The sequence below is a fragment of the Moschus berezovskii genome, chromosome 12, assembly GCF_049115385.1.
Source record: "Moschus berezovskii isolate FMDL1 chromosome 12, NW_MosBer_1.0, whole genome shotgun sequence".
NCBI classification, from domain to species: Eukaryota; Metazoa; Chordata; class Mammalia; order Artiodactyla; family Moschidae; genus Moschus; species Moschus berezovskii.
Window position 1 is genome coordinate 91,294,119 of NC_142471.1, and position 23,580 is coordinate 91,317,698.

Here is a 23,580-nt window from a genome sequence, read left to right on the forward strand (position 1 = left end):
AAGAAAGGCCACCTCTGTCTCTTAATTGCTACCTTGTTATTCCTTGGGACAGCGCTTTGGCTTGCTACATGTAGTTGAGCATCAGCAAAGTAAACAATGATGTAACTATTCCTCCAGTGAAGAGCTGGGAAACTTTTCTGAACATGACAGTGAAAACAAATAGAAAAAGTAGTACAAAATCCCCAAAGGGACAACCAATACCTTTACCATTCATTTCAACCCCCAGCCACTAGCAACTGACCTCAGGCCATCCCCTCCAGTAATAATAAAGCACATCCCTTTATCTGAAGCAATTTCTTTAAAGCTCTTCTCAGTCATTCAACAGATGATTAACAAGTACATTGTTACTGGAGAAAAAGAAACTGAATAGCAACCCCTGCCTTGGACATTTTTGTACCTACCCCTTCCTCATTTTCACCCCCCTCTTTAGTCACTTGTTCCATAGGTATACAATCCCCTAAAACAAATGCTGTTTTTCAGCTGCTCAAGTCACGTATTACCTAAAATATGTCCATGCAAGATTGCCTCAATGTCAAGTTCATGGCTATCGTTAAAATCATTCATCTATTTACCAATATATATCTCCATTTTATAAAGCAATTATCCTCTGGTTAAAAAAAAAAGAAAAAAATCTTCATATAACTACTAAATTCTCAAGTCCTTGTTACATGAAGATCTACAATTTGGTTCTTCTTTTTAAATACAAGTGCCTAATCCTTTACTCTATGGGAAAATTTAACCCTACATCCTCTTTTCTGTTAATAAAAGCCAAGCTTTAATCGTCATCCTGTCACTTTGACTCTGACATTATTAAAGAACATCATTATGTTTGTTTCTCCAGTGAAAAGACCAATTCATAACTTTGCTAATGATGTGAAAACTAGAATTTGAAAAGACTGTACTACAGAAGAACTGTTGATCTTAGAACCTTTCCATCTAAAAACTCATTCCCTGCCTCTAAGTAACAAGAACAGGTAGTCAAGGTACCATGAAGTGTCTACCTTCCAACTTGAATTTATTACTTTAATATTGTAGCTGTTGAATTATAAGTTCTGTATGTATCACACTGCTTGTCAATATCCACATAAATAAACCGTGTGGCTTTGACAAAGAATCTGAAAAAGTCCCCATACCATCTGAGAGGGGAGAGCCCAAACTGGTGGAATATAATAAATGTTCCTTTCCATCACAGAATATCTGCCTCTCAGGTTCAATTAACCTCTGAATGATTCTCCTTCTGAGAGGAAAGTAATTCTCCTTGATGTCCTGGTCATCTACCGGGTGGAAAAGAACGAGCAGTCACTAACGTGGCCCCCAAACGCTCCCTTCTTTTCATTCCCCTCAAGTCCTGTTTAGGGCAGCAGGAGGAAATGATGGAGGGGCCAAAATCTTCAGACGGGAGCACTGCATCCATCATGCCAGCCTACCAGACAAAATGCCCGGTGATCCCCAACGTTTCCTGAAAGCACGACCTGCATCGATGTTTTCAAAACCACTCTTAGGAGAAAAAAGACTGTAGTGTGGGATCTTGCTACAAAAAAAAATTACGGTGTGTTTCACTGCCCTACCAAGTTTTGGTACAGGACGTGTGGGCTTGGTGGCCAAAACTTGGAGCGAAAACCAGGAGGAGCTCTGAAACAAATACACACACACATACACAAAACTAAAAACCGGAAAGATCCGACTGGGGCCCACGGCCTGAAAGGTGACACCCGGGATGACAGTGCAATGTGCGCAGCGGAGACGCCTTCTCCCCGCTTTTCGGGACCCGGGCGACGCGCTCGGCCCACTGCCGACCCCTCGCTCCCATCTGCCAAGAGGCGCTGCCCGCCACAGGGACCCGAGTGGCCGCAGTGCGGCCGGGCCGGCCGGGCGCACCCCCGCCCGTGGCCGCCCCCAGCCTCGCGGCCCCGGGGCGGCAGGGAGGGCGGGTACGCTCCGCGCGCCCGGGCGCGGCGCCGCGAGGCTGGGGCGGCCCGGGGTGGGGCGCGGCTCCCCGGGCGTTTCACCGGTCGGGGCGGGGGCGTCCGGCCCGCAACAGGCGCGCCCGGCCGCCCCCAGCCCGGCCTCCCGCCGCCGCGGCCCAGCCTTACCTGCCGTCTGCGGAAGGAGGCCCGGGCGCGGCCGCCCTTCCCCGCCGAGCTCGCCGGGCGCGCGGACCGACGAACGGACGCCGCGGATCGGCGACGGAGGGCCCGCGGGGCCCCACCCGAAGGCCCCGCCGGGGGCGCGAGGGCCGCCGCGGGGAGGCCGCGACCGCCCGACCAGGCCGCCCCGGGGCCGCGCGTCTCCCGCCCGCGGGCCCCCTCCGCCCGCCGCGCTCGCCGCCCCCCGGAGACGCGCGGGCCCTCGCGCTCGCTCGCGTTTCCTGGCGTCTTCTGGTCCCTCCCTCTCGCCGTCCTTCCTGCTCCTCCTCCTCCCCCCACCCCGCCCTCCGGGTTGTCAGGGCAACCGAAGCGACGCCGGCCCCCGGGAGAAGAGGCGTTAGAAGGGGCTTGCGGCGCCGGGGGCTCGGCCGGTAGGGGCCCGGGAGCAGCTTCCTCTATGGAGCTCCAGAGTAAGGGGGCCGGGGCCGGGGCCGGGGCGGGCCTCCCCCGGAACGGGCGTGGGCGCCCCGCGCGCGGCTCCGCAGGCTTTTTAAAAACGCTTTTGACCTGGATATACGGTCTCCCTCTCGCGCTTTCTTCTCCGGGAGGGTAGAGAAAGGGGCTAAATCCTGCGGAGTGTGATCGTCGGGAGCCGGAGGGCTGCGTGAGCTCGGGAATGTGGGCTGGAGGACGCAGCGCCCCCAGGATGTTGCTTCCTAAAATGACCCCCCACGCAAATCCATTTCTTGTTACTATTGTTGTCATTATTATTGGAGCTTCCCTGGTGGCTCAGATGGTAAAGAATCCTCCTGCAATGCGGGAGACACAGGTTCGATTGGGAAGATCCCCTGGAGAAGGGCATGGCAACCCACTCCAGTATTCTTGCCTGGAGAATTCCATGGACAGAGGAGCCTGGCGGGAATACAGTCCACATGGTACCGTCGTCACTGTTTTGTTTGGTACTTTGATTCATTGACCATAAGCAGCCATTCTGCTTCTAAAATGTCAGCAGTTGAACCTGCAAGGAGGCTAGCTCTTCTCCTTATTAGAAGATATGGCCTCCTCTTCGCAGTACTCGGAGATTTGAAGGAGAGAAAAATTTTGAGCTTTGTGCTGCTGCTGCTAAGTCGCTTCAATCGTGTCCGACTCTGTGCGACCCCCTAGACGGCAGCCCACCAGGTTCCCCCGTCCCTGGGATTCTCCAGGCAAGGATACTGGAGTGGGTTGCCATGAGCTTTGTGCAAGAGTGTTTAATTCGTTGCTAGAGGTTCTCCGAGGTAGGCTTGGACACGCAAAAGGGAAAAAAAAGTTTTCTGTTTTCCCCCAAAAAGTTAAGAATTCTTTTTCTGTTTCCCACTTTGTTTGACAAAAGGTGAGCCGTCTGGAATTATCAGATCTAACACAAGCTTTAACTTACTGTGTTTTTGATTGTTGTTCAGTGTGCTGTGCTTAGTCGTTCAGTCGTGTCCAACTCTTGTGACCCCATGGACTGTAGCCTACCAGGCTCCTCTGTCCATGGGATTCTCCAGGCAAGAATACTGGAGTGGGTTGCCATGCCCTCCTCCAGGGAATCTTACCAACCCAGGGATACAACCCAGGTCTCCCACATTGCAGGGGCATTCTTTACCATCTGAGCCGCCAGGGAAGCCCGTTGATTGTTATTGTTATATTATTACTACTGCTACTATTTAAACCTCTCTAGGGACACAGACCTGGTGGGCTTCCGTCTATGGGGTCACACAGAGTCGGACACGACTGAAGTGACTTAGCAGCAGCAGCAGCAGGGACACAGAGCTCCATCCTTCTTTCCCAAGCTGTTTTATTGCTCCTTTTGTTCTTAAAATAAGAACAGTGTTTCATATGGAGACTAGAAAGACCTGAAACTTTTATAGGAGAATGCAGTGTGACTCTGAAAACCAAGTTGTCTTTTCTTGCACAATTTCAGAAATGAAAGTACTCAGACCATGTCCATTCTCTGGGGGTATATGCTGATGTTGTTAAAGGTCGTTAGTTTCCAAGGAGGTCTCTAAAGAGTTTTTCCTTTCTTTTAACTCCCTTGCTGAGCAGAAAGCTTGTAAGTTGAGAATTATAGTTTGAGTGATTTTTATACACTATTCTATTCTATTCACACTTGTAACTCTCTGGATTCTGTGTGTTATCTAACCTGTTGAAAGAAATTTAACTTACAACAATGTTAGCATTTTTGTATCATTTCAAACCAATGCCAGGGTGTGTATATTCTCTCTTTAGAGAAGAAGTAAAGTGAAGTGAAATATCTCTCTTAAAAATACCTACTTTATTTCTTCAAATTTATGTTACTGTTTAACTGTGTAAACTACAAATTTCAAGTATGGTATTGAATTTTGTGTTTCCAATTTCAATACCAATTTCAAATTCCAGTACCAATTTCTGTGGTATTTCCATGGTATTTTCTATGTTCTAAATACTCACCTGGGGTGGAGGATTGAACAGTGACTGAAACGCTGTTAGCTTTGGTTATCCCTGGGAAACTGAGCAGACACTTGCCCAAGAACTTCTGAAAACCTCCCTGGGGTCTGAGATGAGGGGAGAGGAAATGGACAGGTTTCTGGCAGAATAACCCAACAAAGAATGAGGGAAAGGGGTTCCAGCAAGGTCCCTGAGACCAGAGAGAGCAGTGTTGGTTTCAGGGTCAGAGTTCAAAGATCAGTAGAGCTGTAACTGAGGAGACTGAGGGGTGGAGGGGAGGAGGAAGGAGACAAGGCTGGAAAAGTGAGTGGGAGCCGGATGCTGGAGACTTTGCAAAACTCTGAGAAATCGATTCCCTCTACGAATGACCCGTCTGATTTATATCTGATCACATTGGGTCTTAACGTGGAAGATATTTGTTAAGTAATCTTTTATGCCTGGCACACAACTGTAAATTTATTCTTTTTTACATACTCTCAAATGCTGTCACCAGTTTAATTTTAGATAATTCAAACAATGACCATTTACCTTAGAGAATTCTTTAGCAGCCTAATAAACATCATTTTGGGTGAATATTAATTCATTTGCTGTTAATAAATATTTTAAAGGACAAGATTAGATGGTCTTTATGATCCTTTTTAACTTCAAGGAGTGTACCCTACCAGATTCCACCTGAGACTCAAGTTACTATTTTATTCTTTCAAAGATATTGGAAAATACTGTGGCTGTGATATTAACAAATACTACAATTATACTGTCATCAGTATTGTATTAACAATATAGTATGTTGTTATGCCAATATTATCTGGCATATTTTAAGCCTGGTGTGTACATGATACCATTTGTTATTGGGGGGTTTCAAATACCTTTTTACTGGTGTGGTTGAATATAGCACCAGTAAATTGATTTAAAAGGAGGCACCTTCTCCATTGCCTTTAAGGATTAAACGTGTATCTAAGGACAACACCAAAGAACTACTAGAAATAACCCCCAAGTCAGTCTTACCCATTCTGTTTCCAGACACTTAGGTTTCTATTACTTTTAGGAGTGACCTTTATTAACTGAGTCATTAAAATCCCATAAACATAAGCACTTCAAATCCCACAGCTGGATCACACTGGCAATAAGCAGAGGGTGACTGGGGCTACCACTGTTCTCCAGAATGATAGTAAGTCAATGATCCAAGAAATGACTCCTAGGGGAAAGGGGCAAATTAAATCAGCTTACAACCCTGGGCTGTTCAGAATGGTTTTGGCTCTTGGCTTACATATTTACATCTTTAATTATTTTCTTCCTAAACTAATAACGTTGTTGGAAAGATAACCCATGTATGAAATAACATGAAAAATGCACATCAAATTCCTGTTTTTAAAAATTGCTTATTTTTGGCTGTACTGGGTCTCCATGGCTACGCACAGGCATTCGCCAGTTGCGGCTAGTGTGGGCTCCTCTCCAGCTGCAGTGCAAGTGCTTCTCATTGTGGTGGGTCCTCTTGTTGCGGAGCACAGGCTCTAGGTGCGCCGGCGCAGTAGTTGTGGTGCGTGGGCTTCGTTACCCCGTGGCATGTGGAATCTTCCCCGACCAGGGCTTGAACCTGTGCCCCCTGCGTTGGAAGGTGGATTCTTATCCACTGTGCCACCAGTGAAAGTGAAAGTCACTCAGTCGTGTCCGACTCTTTGCAACTCCATGGACTATACAGCCCATGGAATTCTCCAGGCCAGAATACTGGAGTGGGTAGCCTTTCCCTTCTCCAGGGCATCTTTTCAACCCAGGGATCGAACCCAGGTCTCCTGCCTTGCAGGTGGATTCTTTACCAGCTGAGCCACAAGGGAAGCCCAAGAATACTGGAGTGGGTAGCCTATCCTTCTCCAGTGGATCTTCCTGACCCAGGAATCCAACTAGGGTCTCCTTTCTTTGTAGGCAGATTCTTTACCAACTGAGCTTGCCAGCAGGGAAGTCCCAAATTCCTTTTTTTTTCTTTTTCTTTTTAAGAGAAGATTTATGTTCAACAGTACTATCTCTTCCCTAATATTTTAGTAAGTGGCAATGCCAAGGAGTAGCTTTGCAGGTCTTTAAACTTTCCTCTCATGATCTTCCTTAGCCCACCAAATCACCCTAAACAAGAACATACTCTGAATTTTAAAATGTGTATATTTATCAAGTGCAGCATCAAGATAAACCCTTAGCTCCCGCTTACAACCATATTGCCACCTGCCCTCTGAACTCTCCCTAAATAAAAAACGCTGGGCCTAGTTCAGGCCAGGCAGCAGTTTCTTGATAGACACCTCCCTTTTCAAAGGAGTCCTGCATGGGGTTCTAGGTTACTCCAGTGACTAAGAGACTGAGCCACAGCCTTGAAGGGGTGGAGACCTGTTCCTCCAAACCTGTTTTCCCACTGGCCTGCCCATCGATGGGGAGGATTTCACCGTCTTCCCCACTGCTCCAGCTGGAAATCTGAGTGTCATCCGAGCTCCCCTCTGTTACTCAGCACCCGCCCGCCACTCACCCCACCCACCCACCAGCGTGCCTGCGCATTCCACCTTAGACACACCCTAACCCTGTGCCTCTCTCTCTGCGGTCACCACCCACACCGAGCCACCATCTTGCCTAACCTGTGATGGGAGTCTCTGCTGATTTCTGCATTTCCTCTCCCGACCTGTGGGGACCAGAGTAAGCTTTTCAAAATGCACAGGTCATGTCACTCCCCTGCCAAAAGCAACCCCCCGCCCCAAAGCTCCTGTCCAGCTGCCCCTGCACCCACCGCGTATAGGATCTTGGGTACATTGTGCTTCAGCCCAACGGTCTTTTTGTCCCTTCAACGTACCAAGCTCCTTCGGGACTGCGGGCCTTCGCACAGGCTCTCCCCAGGGCGGCACGCTCTCCCTCCTGCTCTGGCGGGTCCCACTCAGAGTCGCCTGGTCTCGGCTTAGATGCCCACTCCTCTGGGCTTCGTGTTCAGTCGCTCAGTCGTGTCCGACGCTTTGCGACCCCATGGACTGCAGCCCGCCAGGCTCCTCTGTCCATGGGATTTCCCAGGCAAGAATACTGGAGTGGGTGGCCATTTCCCTCTCCAGGGGATCTTCCCCGACCCGGGGATCGAACCCCTGACTCCTGTGTCTCCTGCGTTGTAGGCGAATTCTTCACCGCCGAGCAGTCAGGGAGGCCCCATGTTGGGTGCTTTTCTCTGATTCTCCAAAGAGGGTCAGGCCCCCTCCCTGTGTTATTCCTGTCTCTGCAATGATCACAATCTGTAATTCTCTTGTTAATTTTCACAATCTGTGTTCTCCACCGGGCTGTAGGGTGGCTGAAGAGGGCCCAGTCTGCGGTTCTGCTTCCAACACTGAACGTGGAATAGGCCCTGAACAAGCATTTATTGAATGGATGGCACTGCTGTTAACACCTGGGTGCCTTATTTAGTTTTATTTCCTTAAGAGTGTTGCGATGTGCTTCAAAAGACAGCCATTTTACTCTGTAACAGAAAGGGCTGTGCACCAGTGAGATTTGAATTGCCTCTTGTGTTGTGTGCTTTGGGTAAAGTTCATTTAAATCAAGAGCTTGTAAATGTCAGGTGAATTACAAGTATGGCATTTCTTTTTCTTCACTAGTTTAAAAGGGGGTCTTTTAAGTATCTCATTCTTTCCAGTAAAATTAAGGAAATAAGGCAATGTTATTTAGGGGGACTGAAAGGTTCAACAAAATCTTTGCACAGCCATGGAGTACTTGTTCATTAATTATCTGAGAGACTGCTGAGTATTTAAGAGCAATACATTAGAGAAACCCAGGAGTGTTTTTTAAAAGTCTGTGTAACAATTTTTTGTCAAGTAGTCTCTTACAGAGTGAAGCAAGTCAGAAAGAAAAACACCAGTACAGTATATTAATGCATACACATGGAATTTAGAAAGGTGGTAACGATGACCCTGCATGCGAGACAGCAAAAGAGACACGGATGTAAAGAACAGTCTTTTGGGCTCTGGGAGCAGGCGAGGGTGGGATGATTTGAGAGAATAGCATGGAAACATGTATATTATCATCTGTGAAATAGATCACCTGTCCAAGTTCCATACGTTGAGACAGGGTGCTCAGGGCTGGTGCACTGGGATGGCCCTGAGAGATGGGATGGGGAGGGAGGTAGGAGGGGGGTTCAGGATGGGGGACACATGTACACCCATGGCTGATGCATGTCAATGTGTGGCAAAAACCACTACAGTAGTAAAGTAATTAGCCTCCAATTAAAACAAAAGATTGATTTTTTAAAAAAAATAATATTCTATCAATTAGATTGCAATTCAAAAGTTACCATTAAGAAATAAAGGCTTATTTTTGTTTTAAATAAAGGCTTATTTAAATCAAGTTTAAAACTTAAAAAAATTCAAAGCAACATGTTTTAAACAGCTATAAAATCCCAGTCAAAATACTGACGTTCATTGCCATCCTGCCCTCAGGATGCTCAGCCCACCACAGGGAGGGGCAGACTGACTGGATGGGCACAGCTGTGTCTCAGCAGAAGCTGAGCACTATCCTCCAACCAAGTCTGTACCCAATAACTTGGATTTCACCTCCTCTTGCTGGGGAGAGAAAGTGGTGTTACCACCTGCTTGGTCTGGGGAATCTGCCCAAACACGCCCAGGAACTGAACTAAACCGACCAGTTTACTGGAGGGTCTTGTGCCTGAGCATCACCCAGGAGTGGCCTGGATGAGTCATTAAGTACAGAAGGTGGTGCAAGCTTGTTCACAAGTAAACAATTCACACCAGTGTTCTGTGCATTTCCCTGCTCACCGGGCTGGGGCAAAACTGGAGATGCTTATCCTGGGACCCTGCCCAAGTCTGGGGACATTTCTGTCCTGAGCAGCAGAAAGAAAGGAGGAGGCATCCCTTGCCTTTAAATTCGTTTAGCTGAAACACCAATACATTGGCCTCCTGACGTGAAGAACTGACTCATTTGAAAAGACCCTGATGCTGGGAAAGATTGAGGGCAGGAGGAGAAGGGGACGGCAGAGGATGAGATGGTTGGATGGCATCACCGACTCAATGGACATGAGTCTGGGTAAACTCTGGGAGTTGGTGATGGACAGGGAGGCCTGGCGTGCTGCAGTCCATGGGGTCGCAAAGAGTCAGACGTGACTGAGTGACTGAACTGGACTGGATGAGCTGTAACCCACCCCCTTCCAGGCTCTCAGGGACCCCTTCCTGGCCTCACCTTCTTGGGAGAGTTCTCTCCTTCTCACAGTCTCCTGCCTCCTTGTTTCTGCCCGGAACCCAGTCACTGCCCATCCGTGTATCTGTCCTTAAAAGGATCTCGCCAACGTTCCGTTCCGTTCCGTTCAGTCGCTCAGTCGTGTCCGACTCTCCGCGACCCCATGAATCACAGCACGCCAGGCCTCCTGCCCATCACCAACTCCCGGAGTTCACCCAAACTCATGTCCATCGAGTCGGTGATGCCATCCAGCCATCTCATTCTCCGTCGTCCCCTTCTCCTCCCGCCCCCAATCACTCCCAGCATCAGAGTCTTTTCCAGTGAGTCAACTCGTCGCATGAGGTGGCCAAAGTATTGGACTTTCAGCTTCAGCATCAGTCCTTCCAATGAATACCCAGGACTGATCTCGTTTAGAATGGACTGGATGGATCTCCTTGCAGTCCAAGGGACTCTCAAGAGTCCTCTCCAACACCACAGTTCAAAAGCATCAATTCTTCGGCGATCAGCTTTCTTCACAGTCCAACTCTCACATCCATACATGACCACGGGAAAAACCATAGCCTTGACTAGACGGACCTTTGTTGGCAAAGTAATGTCTCTGCTTTTTAATATGCTGTCTAGGTTGGTCATAACCTTCCTTCCAAGGAGTAAGCGTCTTTTAATTTCATGGCTGTAATCAGCATCCGCAGTGATTTTGGAGCCCCCAAAAATAAAGTCTGACACTGTTTCCACTGTTTCTCCATCTATTTCCCATGAAGTGATGGGACCAGATGCCATGATCTTTATTTTCTGAATGTTGAGCTTCAAGCCAACCTTTTCACTCTCTTCTTTCACTTTCATCAAGAGGCTTTTTAGTTCCTCTTCACTTTCTGCCATAAGGATGGTGTCATCTGCATATCTGAGGTTATTGATATTTCTCCCGGCAATCTTGATTCCAGCTTGTACTTCTTCCAGCCCAGCATTTCTCATGATGTACTCTGCATATAAGTTAAATAAGCAGGGTGACGCCAATGTTACTATCTCTTAAAAACCTCTGCTTCTCTGTTTACCCTCCTCCAACCCAAATCAGAGTTAATTTCTCCCTTGTAGCTACTGTCTGCATTTTATTACTACTTTTATTATTCTGACGTGTTGTGATTGATATATATTTATATGTTCAGCTCTCCCATTAGAAGTTACCTTGAAATGGGGACTTCCCTGGTGGCCCAGTGGTTAAGAATCTGCCTTCCAATGCAGGAGATGTGGGTTCAATCCTTGGTCAGGAAACTAAGATCCCAGATGCCTTGAAGCGACTAAGCCCTCACACTGCAGCTGGAGAGGTGACCCAGTGAAGACCTAGCACAAACAAAAAAAGAAAGTTAACTTGAAATGGATTAAGGGCTTAAATGTAAGACGAAATTGTAAAGCTCCTACCAGAAAACACAGGGAAGGAGCTCCTCAGCATACATCTTGGCAATGGTTTTTTGGATATGACACTAAAAGCACAAGCAACAAAAGCAAAAAATCAACACGTGGGACAACATCAAATGAATAACCTTCTGTACCGCAGAAGAGACGGTCAACAAAGCGGGAAGTCAGCCTATAGGGTGGGGGAGAGTTTTTGCAAACCATCTCTCAGTAAGGGACTGATCATCTCAAACGTATTAGGAGCTCGTGCAACTCAATAGCAGGAGAACAGTCCATTTTAAAAATGGACAGGAGACCCGAATAGGCTTTTTCCAAAGAAGGTATATGCAGATGGTCAACAGATACGTGAAGAAGTGTTCAACCTCACTGGTCATCAGGGAAATGGGAATCAAAACCACAATGAGATTCTACCTTACACCTGTCAGAACGACTGTTATCAAAAAGATAGAGCTAAGTGTAGGCAGGGAGGTGGAGAAAAGGGACCCCGGTCCACTGTGATTATCCTCTTAATAACACAGGTCAGCCCTATTCATTGTGAGAGGGGGCTACACAAGGGCCTGAATAGCAGAGGGAGAGAATCATTGGCTATTTTGGAGGCTGGATATCACAGAAATTGTATCAGTTGTATTACACTATTTAAAGGCTTTTTATATTTTATATTTATTTTCATATTTTTATTTTGTATTTTTGCTGGCTTCCCTGATAGCTCAGTTGGTAAAGAATCCACCTGCAATGCAGGAGACCCCAGTTCGATTCCTGGGTTGGGAAGATCCTCTGGAGAAGGGATAGGCTACGCACTCCAGTATTCTTGGGCTTCCCTTGTGGCTCAGCTGGTAAAGAATCTGCCTGCAAGGTGGGAGACCTGGGTTTGATCCCTCTGTTGGAAAGATACCCTGGAGAAGGGAAAGGCTATCCACTCCAGTATTCTCCAGTGTTCTGGCCTGGAGAATTCCAGGGACCGTATAGTCCATGGGGTTGCAAGAGTTGGACACGACTGAGTGACTTCCACATTTTCTCCATTATGCATTTGTTGTACATTTCATCTATTTCTGTTTATATCTTTACTTCCATTATTTCAGTTTGCTATTCTTTTTTAAAAATATTTTGAGATAAATTCTTATATCATTGCTTTCAGTCTTCTTTTTAAAATAAATGCATTTAAGGCTTTGAATTTTCCTCTGAGCTCAAGTATTTTTTTTTTGTTTTTGTTTTTTTCTTTGTAAAATTGTTTTGTAGTATACATACGTATAAGAAACCAGGCAATGTTAAATCTCCAGGTTGATGAATTATCACAAAGTAAACACACTCTGTTAGTAGTACCCAGATGTGGAAATGGATGGCCGCTAGTTATTTGAGTCTGAGTCTCACAGTATTGCCATCTGTTTTAAAGATAGTGTCTGATCATTTCAACACCGGAATCACTTGTAGGTTTGTTTCTCTTTTCTCTTGCTGCTCTTAATATTCAGTCGTTCGGTCATGTATCCTGGAATTCCTGGTAATTTTTGATTGAATCCTTGACATCCTTTGTGAAAATCATAGATGTTTGGCTAGGTATTATCTGTAGAGAATTTTATTTACGTTTGGTTGACATTTAGGTTACAAATAAATTACCTTGCCTCAGTTGAGGATACTCTGTTTTCAGTTTGCCCTTATTTCTAGGGTGTAGCCAGGCATTTCAGGAATATTAGCTGAGCATGGCAACCCACTCCAGTACTCTTGCCTGGAAAATCCCATGGATGGAAGAGCCTGGTAGGCTGCAGTCCATGGGGTCGCGAAGAGTCGGACATGACTGAAGCGACTTAGCAGCAGCAGCAGCAGCTGAAAATCTAGAGTTTTCACTGGTGTCTTTCCTCTTCAGCAGGTCTTATACTTCATTTCTTGATCCCTGCTGCTGCTGCTAAGCCGCTTCAGTTGTGTCCGACTCTGTGCGACCACATAGACGGCAGCCCACCAGGCTCCCCCGTCCCCGGCCACCATGATATTGCCAAAATCTCTGCTTATTCGTGGTCAGCAACTTCCTCAAGGAGGAGTTGCTGGGCTCATTTCTCCGTTTCCCCTTTTCACTGGACTCTTGGCCCATTAAGCCTTGGTTGTTTTGGCAGTCTTCACCTCCAGTGTTTTTGTGTGACTGTTGCAAGTTTCACTTTCTCTTTGTCTTGCCCCAGCTGTGAATCACCCACAGGGACTGTAGGGGGAATGTAGGGCCAGTTTCAATATTTTCTTCTCTTGGGGAGCTTGGGCCCTAATCTTGTCTACGTTCTTGGACCTTATTGCCTTCATATAGCTGTTTTTAAATATACTATCCAGTTTTTCTTTGTGGAAGTATTACTGTGATACCTGCTAGAAGATAAAATTGATAATTGAAACTTAACAGAAGATCCTCAAAGACATTTAATTCAAAAGACTTAATCAGGGCTTTCAATAAATTTTTCATAGCCTTCTATTTCTTTTAAGATCTGAAAGCATATGTAAAATTTAATTTATTATATCCAGCAGTATTTCCTGCCTTTTAATCATTCAATACGTAGTTCGCAATTTATACATAATATCCATGTCTTCTAGTTTGTGATCAAATTGTGTAAATCCTAGTTAATAAAGATAACTTTAAACATCAGTAGATGATATTTTTGGGCTAAGTCCTTGAAGATTAAAAGAAACTTTTATGACTATTTTATGTCCATTTCAGAGAAAGCACTTTTGATGGTTAAAAAATTATGTATACCAAAAATAAGGTGAGGCCAAAGATAACTAATGGAATAGTTTCTCCAGGGGAAAGCAGTATCTGCTATCTGTTAACATCTTATCTGCCAGTTTGGTTGAAAATGTGCTCAGGTAATTCCTGGAGTTGGGTAAAGGTGTTACTTGAGCCTTCTTAGATGGTGATGGTCTTTTCTCTCTCGGTTGACTGGCTTCGTCTCTATTCTGTGCCTATTTGGGGATAAGGACACCTGTGCACCCCACTATATGTTATTAGTTTCAAATGCCCAAGGAGAGACGGAATTTTCTTTCTTAATTTGAATTGTAAGGGCAGGATCCTTGTTAGACCAGGATGCCCACCCCATCGTGAAGGATGGAGGGGAGGGATGTCCGTGACAGCTCGTAAGCCAGGGAAGCTGTAAGGATCTGGGTGAATGTCACGGCGTCGTCAGCCAAGGTGACTGTGCAAAACCATCGTGGTTCTATACTGTGTTCAGTGGGTCTCCGACTTGTTGCTGCGCTTCGCTAGGAGGGAGGCCTGATCCTCACTGATCATCTCCTCCAAAACTGTTACCATGGAAGCAAGGACTGACTCTTCACTGAGTTACTTCTAAGATGCATTCAAAGCGGGGACCATTTTTTTTTTTAATGACTCAACTGTTTCACCTTGCTTAAGGTGACAAACATAAGTGGTGCTGGAAACCAAAGCGTTACTGCAGCCAAGTCTCTCTGACCAGTATAAAATTACCTCTTATTATTTTATTCACAGCATTTCAAACATTAAGGTATTCAATATCCAAACCAAATTTCTCAACAAGTCTTTGAAAAAGCCCTTTCTCCCCATTTCTCAGAATGAAAATCTCATGACGTTTGTCTTTAGAAAGTTCTCTGTACTTATACCTGGTTTCTTGTCTTCCAAAGTGAGCGAGTCAAACTGAACTTTAAGGAATCTTTTATATAGACTTAACATAATGAATTTCGGAGAAGGCAATGGCAAGCCACTCCAGTACTCTTGCCTAGAAAATCACATGGACAGAGGAGCCTGGTAGGCTGCAGTCCATGGGGTCACTACTAGTCGGACACGACTGAGTGACTTCACTTTCACTTTTTACTTTCACACATTGGAGAAGGAAATGGCAACCCACTCCAGTGTTCTTGCCTGAAGAATCCCAGGGACGGGGGAGCCTGGTGGGCTGCCGTCTATGGGGTCGCACAGAGTCGGACACGACTGAAGTGACTTAGCAGCAGCAGCAACATGATGAATTTAGGCCCAGTGAAATCTAAGATACGAAGTAGCCACAGTATTCTCCCTTCTTGGTGTATAAAGTGAAAGTAACTTGTATTCCAGTTTGCTATTTAATGCTAAGAATGAGGCTGGTCTAGGAGTCAGAGCTGTGGTGTCATAGCCTGTGGCTCTGAGCAGGCACCCCTGACACAGCGTACTGAAAGCCAGCTTTGTCTGTTTCACCATTGAAGATCAAGTGTGACAAAAGTGTTAGTCACTCAGCCTTGCCCGACTCTTCGTTTCCCCCATGGACTGCAGTCCACCAGGCTCCTCTGTCTGTGGGATTTTCCGAACAAAGATACTAGAGTGGGTTGCCATTTCCTTCTCCAGGGGATCTTCCTGACCCAGGGATTGAATCTGAGTCTGCTTCTTTAATAACTGAGCTATGAGGGAAGCCCTAAATAATGACAAACTTCAGGACCAAACTCCCTGGTTTAGTACCTGTGTGATTCAAATGAGCTTCGGACTTTGAGTGCTTGAAACATGCCAGGCACACGGAAGGTTGTGTGTCACCTGTCCTGATGGGATGCGTCGTTAGGCCCATGTCCTGCCTTCTGTGGTTCAGGGACTTGTAATGGCAGTGTGTCTTGGGTCCAGTCACACTATGAATTACATGGTAGACTTTTCAGATCTGAAAAGGACTGACACTTGCTATTCAAGCCTGGCATTATCCCATTTGTGCTATATCTGCATGAATATGGAGCCTGTCTATTTTTTTTAACTTTTTATTTTGCACTGGAGTATAGCCAATTAACAATGCTGTGATAGTTTCATGTGGACAGCAAAGAGACTCAGCCATGCAGATAGATTTATCCATTCTCCCCCAAACTCCCCTCCCATCCAGGCTTCCACATAACACTGAGCAGGGCTCCCTGTGCTATATACAGTTGGTCAATATGCAGCTTGTCTTAATTTATGCTTCCTATTATTGCAAATGTGTGTTTCATATCACACAGATACATGTGTACTTCTTACTTTGGAAATTTTCAGAGCCATTGCGTAGTTCAAAGTCTTAGAATGACTCTTTTATTCCTTTCATGGAGATAGGATTGTTTACATTTTGCCACCCTGGACCTCTCTTCCCATCTCTCTCTCTTCCCCTCTCCTCTGTCACTTCTTGGACACCCAGACACAGACACACACACACCCTTTTGCTGAACCATCTAAGTGGTTGCGCATAGCATGGCCCTTCAATCCTGAATCCAGCGATACATGGAGGACATTCTCCTGCGTAGTCACAGTGAAATTAATAACAGCCTCCAAACTCAGCCGTGATGTGGTAATGACACCTCATGTGGACTCCCTATTCATAGTTCTCAATTGCCTTCATAACGTCCTTTATGGTTGTCTTTATTTCTTTCCAGCTGACCAGGATCTGATCCAGGATTGTACACTGTGTTTAATTGTCAGAGTCTTTTAGTCTTCTTTAATCTAGAACAGTCTCTCATACATATTTTTTTTTCTTTCATGACACTGACAGTTTTGAAGTGGCCAGCTGTCTTTGCGGAATGTCCCAGGCTAGATTTGTCTGATTGTTGCCTGAAGATGTGTTCAGTGAGGTATTTTCACAACGGATGTAACCTTACACCGAGGCTGCAGATTCCAGCTCTGTATCCTATTTTGATACAATGTTGTGGCTGCAGCCGGAAAGGAAGAGATTAACTTTCTGGAACGCAAGGGAAATTTGAGTTGAAGAATCTCTGCTAAGAAGAGAAAAACTAGTTTCTCTGGGCTGTCAAGACTGTGCTTCAAGAGCCGGTCAATTCGCAGTGCTAAAGCCACCCCTTGGTGCTTCCTACCATTGTAGGTGTGGGGCGGCAGGCCGGCAGGCAGCCTGGAAAGGAAAGGCGTGCCCTTCTTTTCTAAGAAATCTGCTCCAAGCAGAGGAGAGAACCTGACATACGTGAAATAATTTTTCCAGTGGAATAAGACAGTGTATCTCAGCTTAGGGCCGGGGCACAGATCTGGGCGTGGCCAAGAAAGAGTGAATCAGTGGCTTGTAATTGGGCCAACGCCAGCTCTCTGTATCTTTATTTTTACTGCTTCCCAGTATCCACTTATGACTCTAGTTAGACCTGTGTCTTTGCAGCCTTCCACACGCACTACCCCTGGAGAAGGGAAAGGCTACCACTCTAGTGTCTGGCTTGGAGAATTCCTTGGACTGTATAGTCCTTGGGGGTCGCACAAAGTTGGACATGACTGAGCGGCTTTCAAAAGCACGCACTGCAGTCATTCCTGCTTTTATCCCTCACCCAGTGCCCTGCCCTCCTCTGCCATCTACTGTCTGCACTGGTGGCCGGCCCCTAAGATGCCCCCAGCATCCTCCCCCTGGTCCCCTGCCTCGTTGTGCCAAGTTGGCTTGCGTGGCTGGTGGCATGGGGCACAGTGCTGCAGTCCCTCCCTCGATTAGGTTGTAGATGACCGGAAGGTCTGCCGCGGGCCGATCTTCAGCCTCTCTTGTCCTTTCTTTCTTTCTTTTCCCAACCACCTCGACATTGCCAAGACATGAACCCACTCAAGTGTCCCTCTGACCGAGAACCAGTGAGGACTGACTTCTGCCAGCAACCCAGGGACCTCGCTTGCAGCCAGATTCTCCAGGCTCGGCTGAACCTTGAGATGCAGGCAACCTTGGCTGGCAACTTGACGCCCACCTCAAAGGGAGGCTCCGAGCTCTGTCTACCCAGCCAAGCCATCCCCAGACTCCTGACCCTCCAAAAGCGCAAGATAATAGGTTCTTGTTTTAAGTCATGAAGTTTGGGGGTAATTTGTTATGCAACCGTGGAGTATCAGGCACCATCTTGTGCCAGACACCCTGGCCTTCCTGACTCCAGGCAGCACTGATCTCGTCCAGCCAGAACTCCTTTTGCACTTTGCCTCCTTTTCACTCTTTCTAGAATTTCTTATTTTACGTTTGAGATAAGGACTATAGTCCTGTTGCTATTGTTTATTGTGTCTAGCTCTTTGCAACCCCAGGGACTGTAGCCCTCCAGGCTCCTCTGTCCATGGGATTTCCTAGACAAAAATATTGAAGTGGGTTAACATTTCCTTCTCCAGGAGATCTTCCTGACCCAGGGATCGAACCCGTGTCTCCTGCACTGGCAAGCGGGTTCTTTACCACTGAGCCACCAGGAAAACCCAAGTAATACAGTTACAAGTTTCAAAAATCCGAAGTTACCACAGTGTACATAGTGAAGGGCCCCCTCTTCCTGTGACACTGTCCCCCAGTTCCCACCCCGCAGGCAACCACCTTGTTAATTTTTGATGTGTCATTCCAGAGATAGTTTAAACATTGTGCATATATGTCAATATAGGTAAATTATATAAGCTACATTTTTTTTCTCTATTCTATACTTTTTTTTTTTTGGTCACCTGTTTTGAAGAGCTTTCTGTTTAGTCCATCGTGAGCTTTTTCATTTTTTAAAAAATAACTGTGCTGTATCTACAGAATGAATTTATCTAATTTATTTAACCAGTCTGCTGCCGCTGATCATTCAGTTTGGTTCCTGTCTTTGCTACCATGATAGGCTGAACAAAAGATGTCTATTTCCTAATCCCCCAAACCTGTGACTCTGTTACCTCCCGTGGCAAAAGGGACTTTGCTGGTGTATTGAGTTAAGGATGGCGACGTGGGGAGAGTGGTCATGTTATTCAGGTGGGCCCAAAGTAATCAACCACAAGCGTCTTCATAAGAGGGAAGGAGGCGAGTCAAATGCCGGAAGCGGGTGTGAGGGTGGGAGGGGAGGCTGGAGCGATGCAAGGTCAGGCACTGCGGAATGTGGGAAACTTCTAGAATTTGGAGAAGTCTTGAGAATGGACTCTCCCCCAGAGCCTCCAAAAGAATAGGCCTTCCATTTCAGTTTTCTCTGGATAAGACTGATCCTGGACTTCTGTCCTCCAGAGCTGTAAAAGAATACTTGTGTCTTGTTTTAAGCTACTTTGTTTGTGGCTTAAAGCTCAAGGCTCAAATTGGTTACAGAGGCAGTAGGAAACCTGTACAGCTATTCTTACAACCACTGTGGACAACGTTGGACTAAATACCATGTCCTGTGCCTGACATTTTGCGTTTGTGCTCATATATTTGTAGAATAAATGTCTAGGTGTGGGATTGCCTAGAGTCAAAGGCAGAGTTTGATAATTGCTGACACCCTCCACAGGGCTTACACTAGTTTCCTTTCCAACAGCAATATACATCTCTCTCTTTCCACAACCTCCCCAGCATGTGCATTTTCAGACTTTCGGATTTTTACCATTCTGCGAGTGATAAATCCTAATTTCCCAGTGTGACTGAAAGTGGGGTCTGGCTGCTCACTGCTCAAAAACCAATAAAGAGGCCAAGTTTATTGGTGGAAAGTTTGCTTTATTTTGGATACTGGCAGTGGGGGTGGGGGGGCAGACACCTGTCCAAGGGCTGGCTGCCCCAACCCCCCACCCCTGACAGTCGGGGGCAAGAGCTTTTGTAGAAAGAGGAGGGGCTTCATGCAGACACAGCACGGTCAGCTCTGTCATCCTGAAATCGGCCGTCAGTGGTCTGAGCAGCAGCAGCTTGTTTTTAGTTCACTTCAGTTCAGTCGCTCAGTCGTGTCTGACTCTTTGCGACCCCATGAATCACAGCACGCCAGGCCTCCCTGTCCATCACCAACTCCCGGAGTTCACTCAAACTCATGTCCATCGAGTCGGTGATGCCATCCAGCCATCTCATTCTCTGTCGTCCCCTTCTCCTCCCGCCCCCAATCCCTCCCAGCATCAGAGTCTTTTCCAGTGAGTCAACTCTTCGCATGAGGTGGCCAAAGTATTGGAGTTTCATCTTCAACATCAGTCCCTCCAATGAACACCCAGGACTGATCTCCTTTAGAATGGACTGGTTGGATCTCCTTGCAGTCCAAGGGACTCTCAAGAGTCTTCTCCAACATCACAGTTCAAAAGCATCAATTCTTTGGTGCTCAGCTTTCTTCACAGTCCAACTCTCACATCCATACATGACCACGGGAAAAACCATAGCCTTGACTAGACGGACCTTTGTTGGCAAAGTAATGTCTCTGCTTTTTAATATGCTGTATAGGTTGGTCATAACTTTCCTTTCAAGGAGCAAGTGTCTTAATTTCATGGCTGCAATCACCATCCGCAGTGATTTGGTTTGTTTTCGTTCCGTTCTGTCGCTCAGTCGTGTCCGACTCTATGCAACCCCGTGGACTGTAGCCTACCAGGCTTCTCTGTCCATGGGATTCTCCAGGCAAGAATACTGGAGTGGGTTACCGTTTCCTTCTCCAGGGGATCTTCCCGACCCAGGGATCGAACCCAGGTCTCCCGCATTGGAAGCAGATGCTTTCACCTCTGAGCCACCAGGGAAGCCCAGTTAATCTTCAGCTCCAGAGTTGGTTTGTTTCCATTTCTTGAGGCTAGTTCTTGGAATCATGGCAGCCTGTGTCGTGGCTACAGTCTGGTCATCGTGTAGTTAGCCTCTCCACCTGGTGGGGGTTTCAGTGTCCACAAGAGAGCTCACGGGATACAGCTTAGAGTATTATCCACAGCCTTTGAGGAAGAACTAAAGGTCCTTGGCTCTGCTTCGTGACTCCATTATAATTATTATTGGTCTCCTTTGACTGTTCTTTGTTTCTGCATGTTCTCACTTCTCTGATTAAACTTATTCTTTGGATAAAGTTTTGCCACAGAGCAAAGTCAGGTGGAGGACCTGGGGGAAGGGCCTTAGGGTCCTGCTTCGTTTCCCTAGTGCCTGTCCTCATCCGCACCGCATGTTTAGGGTGTGACCTTCAGGGTTAGGATTCGGTGTTTATTTCTGCCTTATCTTCCCCTGTTTGCCTTTGTGCCCCTCCCACTACCTGACATAAAATGGGTTCTTCCTGGAGAAATGAGACAAGGAAATATCCAGAGGCAGGGATAAGAAATGTGACACAGAGTCCATTTTATCCATCTCTGTATCCTTCAAGTTCTATTTAGAACATGAAAATGTCGATTTTGGACTTAAATATCCTAATCGCAGTCATTGACAAGTGAAGAGTTAAGGAACAGTTGCCTGGCAACGTGGGATCATTCTTGCTGTTGGGTGGACGTGGGCAGGATCAGCAAACACAGCTAGCGTACGGCCCCACCTCCGACCCCAGACTTTCCCTTGGAGGTCAACACAGTCCAGGCTCCTTGCCAATCCTCGGATATTGTTTGCTCACGAAATAAAACCTGCTTGTTGTACCCAGTTCAAGGACTAGCAGCTGCGTCAGGAACTGTAACTCAAGTTGCAGTTTTCCTGTGAAGGAAACAAATGGAAACTTCCACCACCTTCCTCCTCTCTCCTTACCTTGGGGTCAAGGTATGCCCCCGTTCCTCACGTTTTCTTCTTCATTTGTACGGCTGACATCTTTTTTAAAATATGTCTTTTCCAAGTTTCCAGCATCCTTATTTACTCTTTTTGAGATCTTGAAACGTCAGGGAAATGAAAAGCTATTACCCTCATAAAAACAGTGGAGAGTGAAGTTTGTTGCTTTTGTTTATAATGTAGACCGGTTGGTTTGACATTTTAAAAAGTTTAAAAGTTTTGAGAAATCTCCTGGTTAATAACTTGAACTCAGCTGATTTTAAAAAAATCTGTTTAATGTGTAGTGTTTAGCCTCAGTGTGAACCAATGTTAGACTATGAGTTTAGGATTTTCACAACTTCCAAGGAACAACAAAGTTTAATGAAACAAATGTAATAAATTATGGATGTACAAAGGAGCCCCATTACCAAAATTTTTCCCCTACTGTTTCTTGAAGAGGAAAAAGGATACAAAGCAGTGAAGCCTTTTAAGAGAAACATGTACCTTCTGCCTCTTTGTATTCTGAATCCGTTTGACAAAAGTACCCAACAAGTGATTTTAAAGGCAGAACGGTGACTCTCTGATTCCTCTCTGATTGTGTCTGCACATCTTTGTGGGCGCTCACTCTGCGTGGCACCTAAACTTGAGTCCTTTTGTGCCTACCAGGAGGACAGCGTGCTAGTACACAGACTCGGGCCAGAGGCCTGGCTTTCCAGGTGCTTCCAATTGTAACTTGATTACAGGTAACTTAGCGAGAGTCAGGCCATTTTGCCACACTGGTGTCTACTAAGTCTTTCTTAGGAGTCATCGCCATCACTGCTTCCAAGTGGTTTTACTTCTGAGTTTATTTTGTTGTTGTTTAGTCACTCAGTCCTATCCAACTCTTTTGTGACCGCATGGACTGTAGCCTGCCAGGCTCCTTTGTCCATGAGTTAATTTTAGATAAAAACAAATTGTGGTCGTGCCAGCAGCTCAGTAAGGCAAGGTAGCATGGATGGGCACGGGAGTCAGTCAAGCCTGGGTTACTCTTCAGTAGCTCGGGGATGTTTACTATTTCCCGTGGCTCAGGGAGATAGTGAGGCTGACCTTGCAAGGTTCCCGTGAAGGTTAAGTGAGACAGGGTGTGAACCGTGTCCACCATCGTGGGGCCTGGCTTGTTAATGACCATGTAGGTCACACACTAACACTTGACATAAACTGTGAAACAAGACCTGGAAGAAAACAAATGACACCAACCCAGACTGATCAGCCAAATGAAAGGCTGTCCAAGAAGAACCACTGAGAGAGGGACTTCATTTTCTACCACTTAAGTTACCGTTAGAGCGATCACGTGTGAACTCACTAACGACTCATGACAGTGTGGGACGCTTCTGTTTTTCCCTGAGGAAAGCAACTTCCTATGGACAGTTCCCCAGCCCCAAAAGACTATGTAACAGTCTTCATTTTTTGAGATGTCACATTCTAAATTTGCATTACTTTTTCCTCATTTTCTAAACCACCTTTATGCATTACATTGGATATTTCAGAAACAATCAGAGCAGTCCCTTTATTGGGCAAGTTCCTCCAGACTTGCAGCTAGACTACCGGCCCCATGAGGACAGGCCCCAGCCCCGCCTGTGCACACGTGTCTTCTGCAGGCTCCCAGGGAAGACAGCGGGTGGGCACTCGAATACTGTTTGAATAAGAGAATGGAAGACGTGGAAATGTAGGCAGCATTGAAACTCACAGACAGAGAAACGTTATAGGGACATGGGTGAGGAAAGGCTGGCGGAAGGCATGTGTCTTAACCATTTTCACCATATTTTCTCCCCTAAGGGGAAAAACTAAATTCTCCCTAACAAGAGAAAGTAAATACTAAGGAACACGATATTTGCCATGTATGGTTGAGTTTTGACAGACCACAAGCATGGTAATATCTAAGACCTTCCTTCTCCCTGATAATGTACTGTTGTGTGTTAAAGGCTTCCCTCATAGCTCAGTTGGTAAAGAATCTGCCTGTAACGCAGGAGACCCTGGTTCAATTCCTGGGTCGGGAAAATCCCCTGGAGAAAGGATAGGCTACTCACTCCAGTACTCTTGGGCTTCTCTGGTGGCTCAGCTGGTAAAGAAATCTGCCTGCAATGTGGGAGACCTGTGGTCAATCCCTGGGTTGG

At 46.3% G+C, this 23,580-nt stretch overlaps 2 protein-coding genes across 5 annotated transcripts in view; one reads left to right on the plus strand and one right to left on the minus strand.

Moving 5' to 3' along the window:
* Nucleotides 1-2,365, minus strand: part of DHX32 (DEAH-box helicase 32 (putative)) — a 56,067-nt gene extending 53,702 nt beyond the window's left edge. The window contains exon 1 of the mRNA XM_055424415.2: nt 2,094-2,365. The gene's annotated coding sequence lies outside the window, so the exon portion shown is untranslated. The remainder of the gene's footprint in view (nt 1-2,093) is intronic.
* Nucleotides 2,366-2,446: 81 nt separating this feature from the next.
* FANK1 (fibronectin type III and ankyrin repeat domains 1) overlaps nt 2,447-23,580 on the plus strand; it is a 111,919-nt gene continuing 90,785 nt past the window's right edge. For 3 of the 4 annotated variants that reach the window (XM_088842426.1, XM_055424411.2, XM_088842427.1), the window contains exon 1: nt 2,453-2,557. In XM_088842426.1, coding sequence (XP_088698552.1) covers nt 2,545-2,557 — 13 coding nt within the window. In that variant the 5' untranslated portion in view covers nt 2,453-2,544. Of the gene's footprint in view, nt 2,558-23,580 lie in introns of all 4 variants that reach the window. The other variant, XM_055424412.2, reaches the window with a different exon arrangement.